The sequence below is a fragment of the Carcharhinus amblyrhynchos genome, chromosome 7 (assembly GCF_965287045.1).
Source record: "Carcharhinus amblyrhynchos chromosome 7, sCarAmb.v2.hapA, whole genome shotgun sequence".
NCBI classification, from domain to species: Eukaryota; Metazoa; Chordata; class Chondrichthyes; order Carcharhiniformes; family Carcharhinidae; genus Carcharhinus; species Carcharhinus amblyrhynchos.
This window is the reverse complement of record NC_137330.1, coordinates 110,656,765-110,672,475: the sequence shown is the minus strand read 5'-3', so window position 1 is coordinate 110,672,475 and position 15,711 is coordinate 110,656,765. Positions and strand designations below refer to the sequence as shown.

Sequence of the window (15,711 nt, the reverse complement as noted above, 5' to 3'; positions counted from 1 at the left end):
CATATTGTCATTCCCATTGCATCCCTCCATACTGTGGTTGTATCTACACCACATGGACTGTGGAAGTGGCTCGCCAGCATGCCTTCCTAAGGGCATTTAGGGATGGACAAAAACTGCTGGCCTTGCCAACAAAGCCAACAAGCTGTGAATGAATAAATGCTACGAAAGCCGAGGCTTGTCTTCCGTCACCATCACCCTTTATCTACAATGTGCATAAGGTGCCTCCAGCGGCCATAGAGTGAGCTCAGGTCAGCCCCAGGGTCCTTTGACTGCCGGCCTGAGTGGATCCAGCTGATTTTAAACCTTCTGCTGCTCCTTCACTATTGGTCAAGCCTGCACTCTCCTAACAGGGGAGCTTGTATCCTACACGGCCTTCTGAGCAATCCACTTACCATCCCCTGTGGACATCATAGCAAACCATGTCAAAGGTAGCTTTGACACCAATGATGGGTTGGTGGGGTTGGTTTGCGGGGGAAAGGGGTGGGGGTTTCATGGTTCAAAACCACCCATCAATAAAGGGAACTAGATAATTATTTGAAAGTAAAAATGGTGAGAGCTTCAAGGTTCAACCTGTCTTGGGCTCTCCATGCGGACGCTCTAGTTAAGAAAGCCCACTAATGCCTCTTCTTTCTCAGAAGACTAGGGAAATTTGTCAGTTACAACTCTCACCAACTTTTACAGAAACACAATAGAAAGTATTCTTTCTGGTTGTATTACAGCTTTTATATGTCCTGCTCTGTCCAAGACCGCAAGGAGCTACAAAAGGTCATGAACAAAGCCCAGCCCATCACTCAAACCAGCCTCCCATCCATTGACTCCATCTACACTTCCCGCAGCCTATGGAAAGCAGCCAGCATAATTAAGACCTGGAAGTACTCTCTTCCACCTTCTTCCATCAGAAAAATATATAAAAGTCTGAGGTCACATACCAACTGGCTCAAGATCAGCTTCTTCCCTGCTGCCATCAGACTTTGAATGACCTATCTTATATTAACAACAAAAACAGAAAATACTTGAAAATCTCAGCAGGTGCGACAGCACCTGTGGGGAGAGAATAGAGCTAACGTTTCGAGTTTGGATGACCCTGAGTCAGAGCAGTTTTATCTTATATTAAATTGATCTTTCTCTACACTCTAGTTACGAATGTAATACTACATTCTGCACCCTGTCCTTTTACACTTAAAGTAAAAAGTTTATTTATTTGTCACAAGTATGCTTAGATTAACACTGCAATGAAGTTACTGTTAAATTCCCCTAGTCGCCACACTCCGGCGGCTGTTCAGGTACACTGAGGGAGAATTTAGCATGGCCAATGCACCTAACCCACATATCTTTGGACTATGGGAGGAAACCGGGGCATCTGGAGGAAACCCACACCAACACAGGGAGAACATGCAGATTCAGCATAGACAGTGACCAAAGCCGGGAATCAAACCTGGTGCTGTGAGGCAGCAGTGCTAACCACTGTGCCAATGCTTATCTTTTCACTGTATACTAATATATGTGACAATAATAAATCAAATCAAGAAAGGGAAATACGTGACAAAACAAAGGTCAGGGAATTGGCACAGCGGCATATGGTTCTATGAAGAGCTGTCACCAGCGCAGAGATAATGAGCTGTTTTGTGAAGGATGTGAGGGTAAATTAGTGCTTCTCAGAACATGCAGTGAATCAGCCGTCCATTATATGACACATTCTGCTTTCTTTTCCGATACCTTCAATAGATGTCAAATTTCACCCCTATGATTTGACATCTGACAGCAGGCTCAAAGTGGCCTTTCATAGCTTAATAACCGCCGAAAAAAAGGGCCCGTAAGCATATTCTCTGAATGTAGCCATGCAAGTGAAGCATACCCAAAGTACAGTCGTATAAACAACCTTTCCATGTCTAAGTATGTAGTTCAGCACTCTGCGAACAGTTTGCTCTTGGACTCCCGCCAGTGTTATTTCATTTTTAATGCAGCTGGAGTGGAGCTGACTAATGCAGGAATTATATTAATAATATCTGTAAGTCATAACATATAGCATCTCAGTGGAGATTGAAGGGGTTCCAAAGAATCTGGGCTCCTTTATAATATTCTTTGATAAAAAAGATTTTGCTTTGAGGTTCGTCACTTATTTAGATTCCAAAGAATGAGAAAATGGCTTTTAAAATGATTTATAAAAAACATTTCCGATTTATATTTAAGATATCAACAATTTCCAGACATTGCTAACTCTGAAAAAAGTCAACAGTCAAACGTGTTTTTTTGTTTTATTTGTTCATTCATCATTTGTGAGCATTGCTGGCATTTGTTACCCATCCTTGGTTGACCTTGAACAGAGTGGTTTGTGAGGCCATTTCAGAGAGCAATCAAGGGTCACCCACATTGCTGTGGGCCTGGGGTGACATGTAGGCCAGACCAGGCGGGGACAGCAGATGTCCTTCCCAAAATAGCTGTGTGAGTACCTCCAAAGTATGGACTGCAGCAGCTGAAGAAGGAAGTACACCACCACCTTTTTAAAGTTTTTTTTCTAAGTTTATTTATTAGTGTCACAAGTGGATTTACATTTGCATGCAACGATGTTACTGCGAAAATCCCCTAGTCACCACACTCTGGCGCCTGTTCGGATACACTGAGGGAGAATTTAGCATGGCCAATGCACCTAACCAGGGCGTCACGGTAGCACAGTGGTTAGCACTGCTTCTTCACAGCTCCAGGGACAATCCAAAGATGTGCAGGTTAGGTTGATTGGCCATGCTAAGAAATTGCCCCTTAGTGTCCTGGGATGCATAGGTTAGGGGGATTAGTGGGTACAATATGTAGGGATATGGGTGGGATTGTGTCAGTACAGACTCGATGGGCCGAAGGGCCTCTTTCTGCACTGTAGGGTTTCTATAACCAGCACGTCTTTCAGACAGTGGAAGGAAATCGGAGCAGCCGGAGGAAACCCACACAGACATAGGGAGAAGATGCAGACTCCGCACGGACAGTGGCCCAAACTGGGAATCAAACCTGGGTCCCTGGCGCTGTGAGGTAGCAGTGCTAACTACTGTGCCTCACAAGTGCTATACAACTAACTGCAAGTTGCTATTGGGTAGCATTGGCAACATGACTGTCAGCAACTGAAGATTATGTAATAGGAATTTATTTGATTCAAGTTACTATGATTGATTGCACATTAAGTAACTGTTCCTGACGGAGGTGGAATGACAAGCCTTCTATTTTTGCACATGATACATTGGACTGGCAACAGCATGGCGTAGGACCTGGACTGGATTTGTTCTGCTCTTCTCTTGTCTCTACAAACATCACTGGTGTTGATGTGTTAATCCAGTTGTGTCCAGCTGGCTGCCTGGGCTAAGCTATTGGAGTGCAACATTAATCAGAAGAAGTTTGTTTTTATTCGTTCATGGCATGTGGGTGTTGCTGGCTAGGTCACCATTTATTGTCCTGCCCTAATTACCCTTGGGAAGGTGGTGGCAAGCTGCAGCCTCGAATTGCTGCAGCCCCTCTTGTGTAGATATGCCCACAGTTAGGGAGTGTGTTCCAGCATTGTAGCCCAGCGACAGTGAAGGAACTGTGATATATTTCCAAGTTAGGATGGTGACTGTCTTGGGGGAAACTTCCAGCTGGTGGTGTTCCCATGTTTCTGCTGCCCTTGTCCTTCTAGATAAGTGGTTCCAACCTTTTCTATGTCACACCTGTACACAGTGAAATAATTTTTGAGGCACATCTATTTTCTCTGTCTCCTTCCCTTACTGGGAACTTCATTTTTAACTGCTCCCAGTCCTCTCTCTGTACTTTTTTAAACCTCTCTCTCAGGCTTCTTCCAGGATTTTGCACCTTTTTTGAGTTTCTGCTCTTTGTGCAGGCCGATGGGGTCTTTGTCTTCAGCTTCAAGACCAGTTGGACATGTGCTTGGGCCAACATGAAAAATCTAAACCATGCATGTATGGCTCTTTCTCAGCTGATGCACAGACAGGAGGCCCAAGCTTCGCCAGGTCTTGGAGATGCCAACCAGAGTTCAAGATGATGTTAGTTTTGGTTTAATGACATGATTTTTGAATCATTTTAAATCTTTTCCCATGGCATGCTTTTGCAGGGGGCGGGTGGGGGGAGGGGGTAGTGTTTGGGGTAAAGTTTATTTACTAGTGTCACAAGTAAGCTTACATTAACACTACAATGAAGTTACTGTGAAAATCCCCTAGTCACGACACTCCGGCGCCTGTTTGGGTACACTGAAGGAGAATTTAGCATGGCCAATGCAGCTAACCAGCAGGACTATGAGAGGAAACCGGAGCATGCAGAGGAAATCCATGCAGATACGGGGAGAATGTGCAGACTCTTCACCATCTTCACAGCACACCAATGTGCCATGGCACGCTTGTCAGGAGCCACTGTTCTAGATGGTAGCAGTTATGAGTTTAGAAGGTGCCATCTAAGGAAATTTGGTGAGTTCCTGCTGTGCATCTTGCAGAGATGGCACAGCTGCCGCCACTGTTCATTGATGCGGAGAGAGTGAATGCTTGTGGATGGAGTGACAATCAAACAAGTTATATCTTTGATTGGATATGATGTAGCATCTCTCATGGTCCCCAACCTTTGGACATCTCTACTTAGCACATCTCTCACCTGTGATTCCAGATCGTAGCATGTTCAACAAAAGCAACTTACATTTTTACAAATAAATAAAAATACTGCGGATGCTGGAATCTGAAACAAAATCAGAAAATGCTGGAAAATCTCAGCAGGGCTGACAGCATCTGTGAAGAGAGAATAGAGCCAACACTTTGAGTCTGGATGAACTTAAATGACAATCTCTAATGATGAGTCATCCAGACTGATGAGTCATCTAGACTCGAAATGTTGGTTCTATGCACTTTCCACAGATGCTGTCAGACCTGCTGAGGTGTTCCAGCATTTTCTATTCTTGTTGCATTTATTTAGCGCTTTTAATCTAGTAAAACATTTCAAGAGTTTTATAGACATGGATGGGATTTTCCATCCCCCATCGCAGTGATGGGTTTTCCAGCAATGGAGTTGGTCTGCCACTGGCCAGTATTGGGATTTTCCAGTCCCACCGCTGTCAATTGGTTTTCCCATTGTTCACACCCTTCCCCATTGGTGAGACTGGAAGACCCCACCTCTGAGAACGGCCAAAAAATCTCAGCCATGGCGTCAGACCAAATTTGACACTGGGCCACGTAAGAAAACATCAGGACAAATACCAAAAACTTGGATAGGTTTCAAAGTACATAATAACATCGGACTTGGGCAGAAGTAGGCAAATTCAGCCCTTTGAGCCTGCTCTGCCATTCAATCAGATCATAGCTGATCTCTCCCTGGTCTCAAATCCACCTCCCCACCTCTTCCTCGTATCCCCTTATCCCTTTTTTTCATTAGAAATATACCTATCTCCTTCTTGAAACCATTCAACGATTCAAACTCCCAGCGCAATGGGGCAGCGAGTTCATGTCCTCTGTGAGAAGTAGTTTCTCCTCATCTCAGTTTTAAATCTACCGTCACTCAACCTATAGCTGTACCTCGTAAAGACTGAGAGGAAGAGAGATGGAAGGTTTAGGGAGGGAATATCGGGATTAATGGCTTAGTCAACTGAAGATACAGCCAATATTGGTGGAGTGATGACTAAGAGTGATGTGAGAGATGCCAGAATTGAGGGAAGGATGAGGCCTCTAGCTACTAAGTAGCTTTCACCGAAAGCATTAATCTTTGGTTTGGGTATATTAGATACAGTGGGTCATCCATCACAGCTCTCCCCATCTGCAGATAACATAACTTCACCTCACCACTAGTTTCAGATGTAGGAGGAGAAAGGAAGGCTGATGGTTCGTAGTTGGGGGGCTGCTGGTAAGAGAGGACGAGGAAAACTCTGGGCAAGTTTCACTCACTTAATCAACTCTAACGCAAACGCTATCATCTTTGTATTTCTGTTGGTGAGATGACATACTGCTTGTCTTCTTCAGATAGCCGGGCCAGGCCACCATTTATTGCCCATCTCCAGTTGCCCTTGAACTGAATGGCTTGCTAGGCCATTTCAAAGGGCAGTTGAGGCTCTGGAATCACAAGTCGACCAGATCAAGTAAAGATGGCAGGTTTCCTTCCCTGGAAGACATTAGTGAACCAGATGGGTTTTTCCGACAATCAACAATCGTTTCATGGTCATCAGTAGATTCTTAATTCCAGGTATTTTTTGTTGAATTCAAATTCCACCATCTGCCGTGACGGGATTCGAACGCGGGCACCCAGAACATCAGCTGAGTTTCTGGATTAATGGCCGAGCAATAAAACCATTAGGCCATTGCCTCCCCATTATCGGAGGATGTACGACATCTTACATCATTGCCTTGGTCAAAAAAGAAAAAAATGCTCTTTTACAATCTCAGGATGTCCCAAGTGTTTTACAGGTCATTTAATATTTTTGATATGAGATTATTGCTGTAATATAGGGAACTATATTACAGCAATAATTTATGCATCACAAGGTTGCACATAAGAAGACAGATAGGGCCACACTCAAACTTATGCTCAAGTTTCTGGAGTGATACTTGAACCCACACCCTCATGGCTCAGAGAGGAGGGTGCACCCACTGAATAGCAATGGCTAGTTAAAAATGCAGTGGAAGCAAATGGACCTCTGATACCAGTTTAATTTTGTACAATTGCGATTTGTTCCCGGTGAATGTTGCTGGGATTCACCTTCCTCTCACTGTTTAGTCCAAAATGTTGGGGTTGAATCTTGTCAGGGTCTGCTCCCAATGCATAAGTTCCATCAAAGTTGCGCCAACAGAGTGGGAATAATGCCAAGGAAATTCATTCACACGCATGATTCACCTTGAGAAACTGGTCAATATTAAATTTTTAAAGAAATAATCTGTCAGCTACTTCACTGTTCCCCAGGTTGACCAACTCATTGTAAATTTCTCTGTGGTGTTTTGGGGCTGAACATATTCCTGAAGGTGGGGTGGTTAGCACTGCTGCCTCACAGTGCCAGGAACCTGGGTTCGATTTCAATCTTGGGTCACTATCTGTGTGGAGTTTGCACATTCTCCCCCTGTCTGTCTGAGGTTTCCTCCGGTTGCTCTGGTTTCTACCCACACTCCAAATATATGTAGGTTTGGTGGATTGGCCATGCTAAATTGCCCCTTAGTGTCCGAGGATATATAAGTTAGGGGATAACTGGGGTAAATGTCTGGGGCTATGGAGATAGGGTGTGGGGTGATCCTGGGTAAGAAGCTCTGTTGGAGGGTCAGCACAGACTTGATGGGCTGAATGGCCTCCTTTTGCAGGGATTCTATGATCACGTGATTTCTTGGTTCCAACTGCCCCATCCTACACTGCCACTATGATGCCTGTAGATGTACCGCTTTCCCAAACGGAGAGCAAACAGAATTGACTGAAGGTCAAAGTTCTCTCATCTCCAACACTTTTTATAAGCAATAAATTAGAGTACTCAAAAAAAACAACAAAAAAAGAAGTTTTATTTAACAGATTGCTCTGTAGCCTGGTGATTAACTTTTCATTCCTGAACACTCAGTATATACTACCTACAAGATGCACCACAACAATTCACCAAAGATCCATAGGCAGCACCTTCCAAACCCATGACCACTTCCAGCTCAAAGAACAAAGCCAGCAGATACATGGGAATGTCATCACCTGCAGGTTCCCCTCCAAGCCACTCACCATCCTGACTTGGAAATATATCGCCGTTCCTTCACAGTCGCTGGGTCAAAATCTTGGAATTCCCTCCCTAACGGCATTGTGGGTCAACCCACAGCCCATGAACTGCAGCGATTCAAGAAGGCAGCTCACCACAACCTTCCCAAGGGCAACTAGGGATGGACAATAAATGCTGGCCACCCAGCGATGACCATATGCCATGAATGAATTTTAAAAAACACTGCAGGAAAATCTGGGATGGCTTGACACTCTTGTGCCACTCCATTTGATATTTATTGTTTTGTTTTGACCCAGGCACAGTGTGATAAAACCTTTGTGGTCTTTGGCCGAAATGGTTGTCACATATCGCCAGGTATTTTCTAGAAATTATTCCATTGACCACCATAACATTGGCTGCTTTTCCAACAATGGTGGATGAGGAGAGGAGATTCCTGGCTTGTGTGCTTAATAAAGATACAATCAAAGTGATAAGGGTGGGACTGCAAGTGTTTATTGTTCAGGCAACAGCGTGATACAACACCAAGTGTAGTGTGAAATTTTTTTATTTAAGACAATTGGAATAAACAATGCTTGGCACAGGATTGAAGAACTTCTATTTAAAAAATCTGTTTAGAACTTCCTGTGCAAAGCTATGATCCCATAAATAACTTGCAGCTACCAGCTCTTGAAAATATAATAAGAAAACTAATAGCATCAGACCATTATATTGTTATACTGTTCTAATAAAGGCAGGCGATTTAGTGATGGTCAATGGGTCATTTTTCTTTTCCCATCTAAACAAAGAACACATCTTGTTCGGAAGTCGTGATTATATTTTTCCTTGTACCTTGCTTTTAGGAAGTACTTGAGGGAGATTAATGGCAGCATTGTGTTGTACGGTACACAATAATAGATTAACTTGTTTGTAGCAAACAGCCCAAGGTTAAAGAAAAATCGCCTTATTGGAACCGCCTGTAAGAGTAAATATCAGGCCAAGGTTTGGTTGCTGTGCATAAAGCACTTGGTTGAGTGGTGACCTTCTTTCCTTTCAGAATATATTCCAATTGATTGATGGAGATTCCAGGTAAATAGGGTGGATGGCAAACACGCGATCCGTGGTGAACGTGGAGGGTGGTTTTGAGCCCGCACTCTCCGTCTGCGGGAGTGGTGGCACGCACTCAAAATCTGGAGAGCACAATTGGTGCCGGTGAGTTTCTGAGTTCTGATCTCCCCAGCCCCTTGCTGATGGAGTGGGGTGGAACATGCGGCAGGATCACTGAGAACTCATGTTAATGCATTAGTATGTCATTAATGAGTACTCTCTCCAGGACTTCCCTATCATTGGATATTCAGTAGGCACAGGCGTGATGGCATGTCAGCACCATTTACAACAGGTTCACTCAGATGTGGACCTGCCATGGGGGTCTCTCCAGCATCGTAAAGAGAGGGAGGGGCATGGCAGTGTCCTTCCAATGCCCACTGGCACTGCCCCTTGGCAGCGGTTGACATTGCTAGCTTGGCACTGTGCCAAAGGGGTGGGCCCAGTAGAAGCCTCTTGGGCGGATTCATTTCAATGTGGTGGTGGTGGTCATGAGCAGACAGAGGAGCTTGAGATCGTGGCAATGCCCGTAGAGGGATGATGAAGGTGGGTGCCAGCTCAGACTATGGGTGGGGAGAACATGAGATTGGAGGGGAATAGTGGGGGCAGTAGGTGCCGATGATTGGTACGGGGGAAGAAGGGACTGATGTTAAGGGAACGGATGAAAGAGCCGATGATTGGGTTGGGGGAGTCAGAAGGGGCCAATGATCGGGGGGCTGCAGTGATGGGGAGGAGGGCCCCTGACACCTCCATGGTGGGTTAATAGGGAGGTTTACTCAGGTTAGGATGGGGATGCCCTTTAGCAATGGCACCCCAATTTCCATGCAGCCAGGTGCTGCCGGTGTCTTCCATATGAGGGTGTGACACGTACCTGCTTGATGTTTTTTGGCACAGCGTCATAAGATCTGGAGAGAAAATCGACCAGTTTCTCTGCAGAGAAACACAATAATTATCTGGGAACAACATAGTGCCGTTTTTGGAAAGATTTGGCCCCTGGCAAACTGGAAACATTCAGATCTATGGTAAACAAGCAACGGATAGTAATCAGGCAGACTTACACAAATTATTAAAGACTTGGGCTATCTATAATGACATAATCCGGTGAAGTCAGCTGATCAGAACACTGATTATACAATGAAAGAGTAACAGGAAAGGATTCAGTCCAAACTGGACATGCTAACACTTTTTGACCTTTATATTGTGGCATTTGGACTCTGATCCTTGTCTCTGGCTGCCAATCCATTATTTCCCACAATAAAAGTCACAATCCAAATGAACCACACGAGCCAAGAATCTGCGGTCCCTGAATATTTTCTCAAAATCTGTTGGCCGAGACGAAGAGTGTGACCTTTGACACATGCTTGGCCTGGAAAGTGCGGTCCAGGTACTCCGACATGTCCACATCCACTTCCACCGTGCTAGGTCCTTCCAGAGGCTGAACGAGAATCAGCTCTCCCGTCTGCCTGTCGGAACGTTGGAGCACAAACTGCCCCTGGTTGCTTCCTCCCGCAATGCCAAACCGCAAGTTGTCTGGACCGGGCCTTCCTGGAGCAGCAGCTGTGGCCATGCGGAACAGGGTGACCGGAGGCTTCAGTTTGGAGGGCAAGGATAGGTAATGGAAGGAGATGGTCTTTGCGGCATGATGGCAGGATTTGCTGTTCATAGGACAAGGGTGACGTTCACATTGACTAGAAACAAGAAAATCAGAAGATACACTGACCTTTGTGAAAAATATGCAGAAACAGATCATTTGCTCAATCGATTGATTTTTTTAAAACTCATTCATGGGACATGGGCAATGCTGGCTGGCCAGCATTTATTGCCCATCCCAAGTCACTCTTGAACTGAATGGCTTCCTAGGCCATTTCACGATGTGGAGATGCTGGTGTTGGACTGGGGTGAGCACAGTAAGAAGTCTCACAACACCAGGCTAAAGTTCAACAGATTTATTTGGCATCATGAGCTTTTGTTAGGTGTTCTAATAAAGGAGCAGTGTTCCAAAAGCTTGTGATTTCAAATAAACCTGTTGGACTTTAACTTGATGCTGTCAGACTTCTTACTAGGCCATTTCAGAGGGCAGTTGAGTGTCAACCACATTGCTGGAGTCACATGTAGGCCAGCAGATTTCCTTCCCTAAAGGACATGAGTGAACAGGATGGGCTTTTCTGACAATCAACAATGGTTTCACAGTCATCAGTAGATTCTTAACATCAGATATTTTTCATTGAATTCAAATTCCACCATCTGCCATGGCAGGATTTGCACCCAGGTCCCCAGAACATCAGCTGAGGTTCGAGATTAATAGTCTAGTGACAATATCACTAGGCCAGAGCCTCTTTTAATGGTCTATATGAGATTTCTCCCACTCTATGTTTGTCTCACACCATCAGCATTACCTTCTATTTCTCTGACCATGTCAATCCAGTTTCTAATGTATCTCTGATATAAATGCTGAGTAAAAAGTCTGACAACACTAGGTTTTAGTCCAACCTATTTATTTGATAATAATCCGGCAGTTTGTGGTGTCGATAGTAGTCATGATGTGGGTATGCCGGCGTTGGACTGGCGTAAACACAGTAAAAAGTCTGACAACACCAGGTTTTATCAAATTATATTATCAAATAAATAGGTTGGACTAAAACCTGGTGTTGTCAGACTTTTTACTGTGTTTACGCCAGTCCAACGCCGGCATATCCACATCATAAATGCTGAGTACATTGTGGAATCCTTCTCCTAGATTTCAAAATAACTTAATAATGGCGATGGATTTCATGCCGTCCAGAGACCATGAAAGGCCCTTTATAATGTGAGTTCTTTCCATGAATTTGTGAATGTTTGTGTCAATTAGTTCCTGTTTATGTTCAATGTACCACACGTTTTCATTCCATTCTTTTGCTTGACAACACATACATATGCAGTAAAGTTATTTAGTAATAACTAAATTTCCAGTGTATTATTCGCGAGCTGCTCTAACATCACCCCCAAGTTTAGTTAGGTGGGTTTAGATTATGGATTAATGTACCACAGCGATTGCTGTCGCTCTGGTCAGACATGTGTGTCAGGAATTGGGGAAGGCGTCTGAAGTAGGATTTCCTCCCGTTATCCAACACCCCGTAAATTTGTTCAACATTCATCTAATGTCAGCCAAGCCATAAATCATACCCATCTGTTTGATGGCCATTACTCTGAAGCAGGGTCAGTAGCACCACCTGATCATTTAATTGACCACTGGGTGGCGCCATGGCACAGTGGTTAGTACTGCTGTCTCAAAGCACCAGGGACATGGGTTCACGTCCCGGCTTGGGTCTGTGTGGAGTTTGCACATACTCACCATGTCTGCATGGGTTTCCTCTGGATGCTCCAGCTTCCTCCCACACCCAAAAATGTGTGGGTTATTGGCCATGCTAAATTGCCCTTCAGTGTTGGGGGGACTGGCAGGGCAAATACGTGGAGTTACAGGGCTAGGGCCTAAGTGGGATTGTTGTCGGTGCAGCCTTGATGGGCTGAATGGCCTCCTTCTGCACTGTAGGGATTCCATGATCTCACAGTATTTCATCTTGTTCAACACCATGGAATCCTGACAATGCAGATGGAGGCCATTCGGCCCATCAAAACTGCACTGACTCTCCAAAAGAGCATTTTACAGTGGTAACAGCACACATTATGTGCCTTAGCTGCCAGACTAGAGCCTGAGCCTTTGGATTTTGAGGCAAAACTGATGTGGATTATTCCATGTACAGGTTTGGTTTTACTTACAATGGTGATGTTTTAACATAGCTGACATTTGCATGAGGTTCTGGGCACTGTGGATTAACACACTGAAATCCGCCTCTTATGTTGATACAAGTCTCCGCTCCTGTGCAGTTGTGTTGTGATGTTGTACACTCATCTATATCTGGAAAAATCAGATCATGTGTAAAACATGAGGACATGCAAATGGAATCTTGGCATTTATTGTTAAAGGAATAGAATATAAAGTAGGGAAGTGTTGCTGCTACGGTACAAAACGTTAGTCAGACTGCACTTAGAGTACAGTGTACAGTTTTGGTTCCCTTACTTGAGGGAGGATGTAGTTGCATTGGGGGTGGTTCAGAGGAAATTCACTAGATTGATTCCACAGTCTTTTGGGCAGTTTAGGCCTATCCTCGCTGGAGTTTGGAAGAATGAGAGGAAATCTAATTCAGGTGTACAAAATGATAGGGCGGATTGACAAAGCAGACATGGAGAGGATGTTTCCACTTGCGGGGCAATCTAGAACAATAGGTCATGGTTTTAGGATAAGGATTTAAATCAGAGATGAGGAGAAATTACTTCTCTCAAAGGGTTGTGAGTCTGTAGAATTCACTACCCCAGAGTGGTGGATGTTGGGACATTGAGTAAATTTAAGGAAGAGGTGGACAGATCTTTACTTAATAAGGGTTTGAAGGACTATGGGATATTTTGATTTGATTTGAATTATTATTGTCACATGTATTGGCATGCAGTGAAAAGTATTGCTTCTTGCGAGCTATCAGACAAGGTATACCAATACACGGAGAAGAAGGAAAGGAGAGGGTGCTAAACATAAGGTAGGTCCATTCAAAAGTTTGATAACAGCAGGGAAGAAGCTGTTCTCACATCCCTTGATTACCTGATTTCTTCTTGAAATCAGACAATGTTTTGGCCTCAGCTACATTCTGTGGCAGTGAGTTCCACACATTCACCACCCTCTGGGTGAAGAAATCTCTCCTCACCTCAGTCTTAAAAGGTTTACCCCTTATCCTCAAACTATGACCCACCATTGGGAACATTCTTTCTGAATCTACCCTGTCCAATCATGTTAGAATTTTATAAGTTTCCATGACATCCCCTCTTACTCTTCTAAACTCCAATGAAAACAATCCTAACCAACTTAGTCTCTCCTCATATGACAGACGTGCCATCTCCCGCCTCCAGCTAATTAACACTTGTTGGAGTGTTAAATGGGTGTGGGACAGGCAGTATCATAGAATACCTACAGTGCAGAAGGAGGCCATTTGGCCCATCAAGCCTGCACTGACTATAATCCCACCCAGGCTCTATCCCCATAACCCCAAATATTTACCCTGCTAATCTCCCTGACACCAAGGAGCAATTTAGCATGGCCAATCAACCTAGCCCTAACATCTTTGGACAGGGATGTTGGATTTATGGCAGGGATGTGTTAGCTACCGTCTTTCTGGGTGGCAAGAAGGGTAACCCCACCATTCCAAAAGTTCTAGCCAATAACTTTTGTCAAGATATGGTTAATATACCAGTAGACTGCCATCTCTTCACCATCGCTGAATCAGATCTGACTTTCTAACCATCACCTCATACAGTTTAAGAAGGTGGTTCACTCTTGAAGGACAACTAAAGTTGGGCAATAAATGATTTACCTTGCCGGCCACACCTATTTCTCAGGAATGGGTTACCAAACCAAAACTCCACTCATAGCTTCCGTACAATAGTGGGGGGGAAAACACTTACCATCACAGCTCCTGCCATCATCGAGAAGTTTGTATGCGGGAGGACAGGTACAGCGATAGGACCCAGGGATGTTAACGCAGGTGTGCATACAGAGTCTGGCAAGTCCTCCCAGTTGGAAAACCTCACACTCATCTACATCTGTGTGGAAGAATTAAAATATTTCCTGAATACAGATGCTGTGAAGTTGATTTTGTCCCTCTAAAAGCTGGTTTTATGTTCAGTGCTTGAATATTTAAAATACTGGGTACACAGATTGCAACATTTGTAATGAGGACCAAGCAACAGGCTTTTGTATGTTGATAGCCTATCAATTTAAAGAAGACAGTCAGTGATCAGGAACCTATCAAATTTGAATTGGCTGTTGTTGACACCATCAGACCAATCCTGGTGGGGAAAAGTGTACAGGTCATTAGAGTTATAAAAAATGGGACTGCAAGGGGAGTGGAACTGAAACGCCACCACCTCTCAACACAGAGAGGGCAAGCACGGCTCTCTGCCAACTTAAAATATCTCTTAAGAGAACTATTATCTGCAGAAGAGTACCAAATCAAAAAGAGTTTACCAATTGCAACATTGACCAAAGGACTCCAAAGGTTTTTCCAAAGCCACAAAACCTGTTTGTATATTTTTTGAGAGCGACTAAGTTAATTTTTTTTTGGTAATGAATGGCCCTTGTATTTATTTGAACAGTGTTTCAGTTGAACCTTACTTCAATTGATATGTTATTTGTTTAGTTAAAGTTCCCAGTTGGATAAACAATACTTTGTTAATTATTCACTTGAAGTGAGTGTCAGCTCTTTCTGTTAGTGAACCTCTAAATGTTAATGAAGAACAGTTAACACCTTCCCAAACACTTTAACAGATTATGAAGTGAGGTAAAGGGGATTAACCGCTGCATCGTAACATAGGGTACAACAGAGAACGGGCCTGCAGGACACGCTTTACAAATTAAATCTTGTCAGATTGGCAGTTGGTAAGAAGGCGCACATTGCAGACTTGCAGGCTGATCCTTCCCAATTTCCTGCCCTCACGAGTATTCCTCCAACAGCACATATGGTTCCCAATCTGAGAAGATATGGAGCCACACACGATCATAGAATGGCACAGCACAGGGAGAGACATTCAGCCCATTGTACCTGTGCTAGCTCTTTGAAAGAGCTGTTCATTTCGTCTCATTTCAAATATTCTTATTCAAATATCTATTTTCTTCTCTTTAGAAAGTTGCTGCTTCCATTCCAGGCAGTGCATTTCAGCTCACTGTGTAAAAGATATTCTCAGCTAACCATGAGTCCTTTGCTAATTATCCTAAATTTATGCCCCATGGAAACAGCCCTTCTGCTGCAGGGAACGGTTTCTCCTTACTTATGAATGGAATGATAATCCTTCATGATTTCGGATGCTTCGATTAATTTCACTTTCACCTTCTCTGGTCTAAATAGGTAGTTTCTCTAATCTCTCCA

General features: G+C 44.0%; 1 protein-coding gene across 2 annotated transcripts in view; it reads right to left on the bottom strand.

The window, feature by feature from the left end:
- Positions 1-8,171: 8,171 nt before the first annotated feature.
- fbln7 (fibulin 7) overlaps positions 8,172-15,711 on the bottom strand; it is a 41,315-nt gene continuing 33,775 nt past the window's right edge. For both annotated transcript variants that reach the window (XM_080192946.1, XM_080192947.1), the window contains 3 exons: positions 14,252-14,389; positions 12,521-12,659; positions 8,172-10,452 (listed from right to left, as the gene is read on the bottom strand). In XM_080192946.1, coding sequence (XP_080049072.1) covers positions 10,080-10,452; positions 12,521-12,659; positions 14,252-14,389 — 650 coding nt within the window. In that variant the 3' untranslated portion in view covers positions 8,172-10,079. The remainder of the gene's footprint in view (positions 10,453-12,520; positions 12,660-14,251; positions 14,390-15,711) is intronic.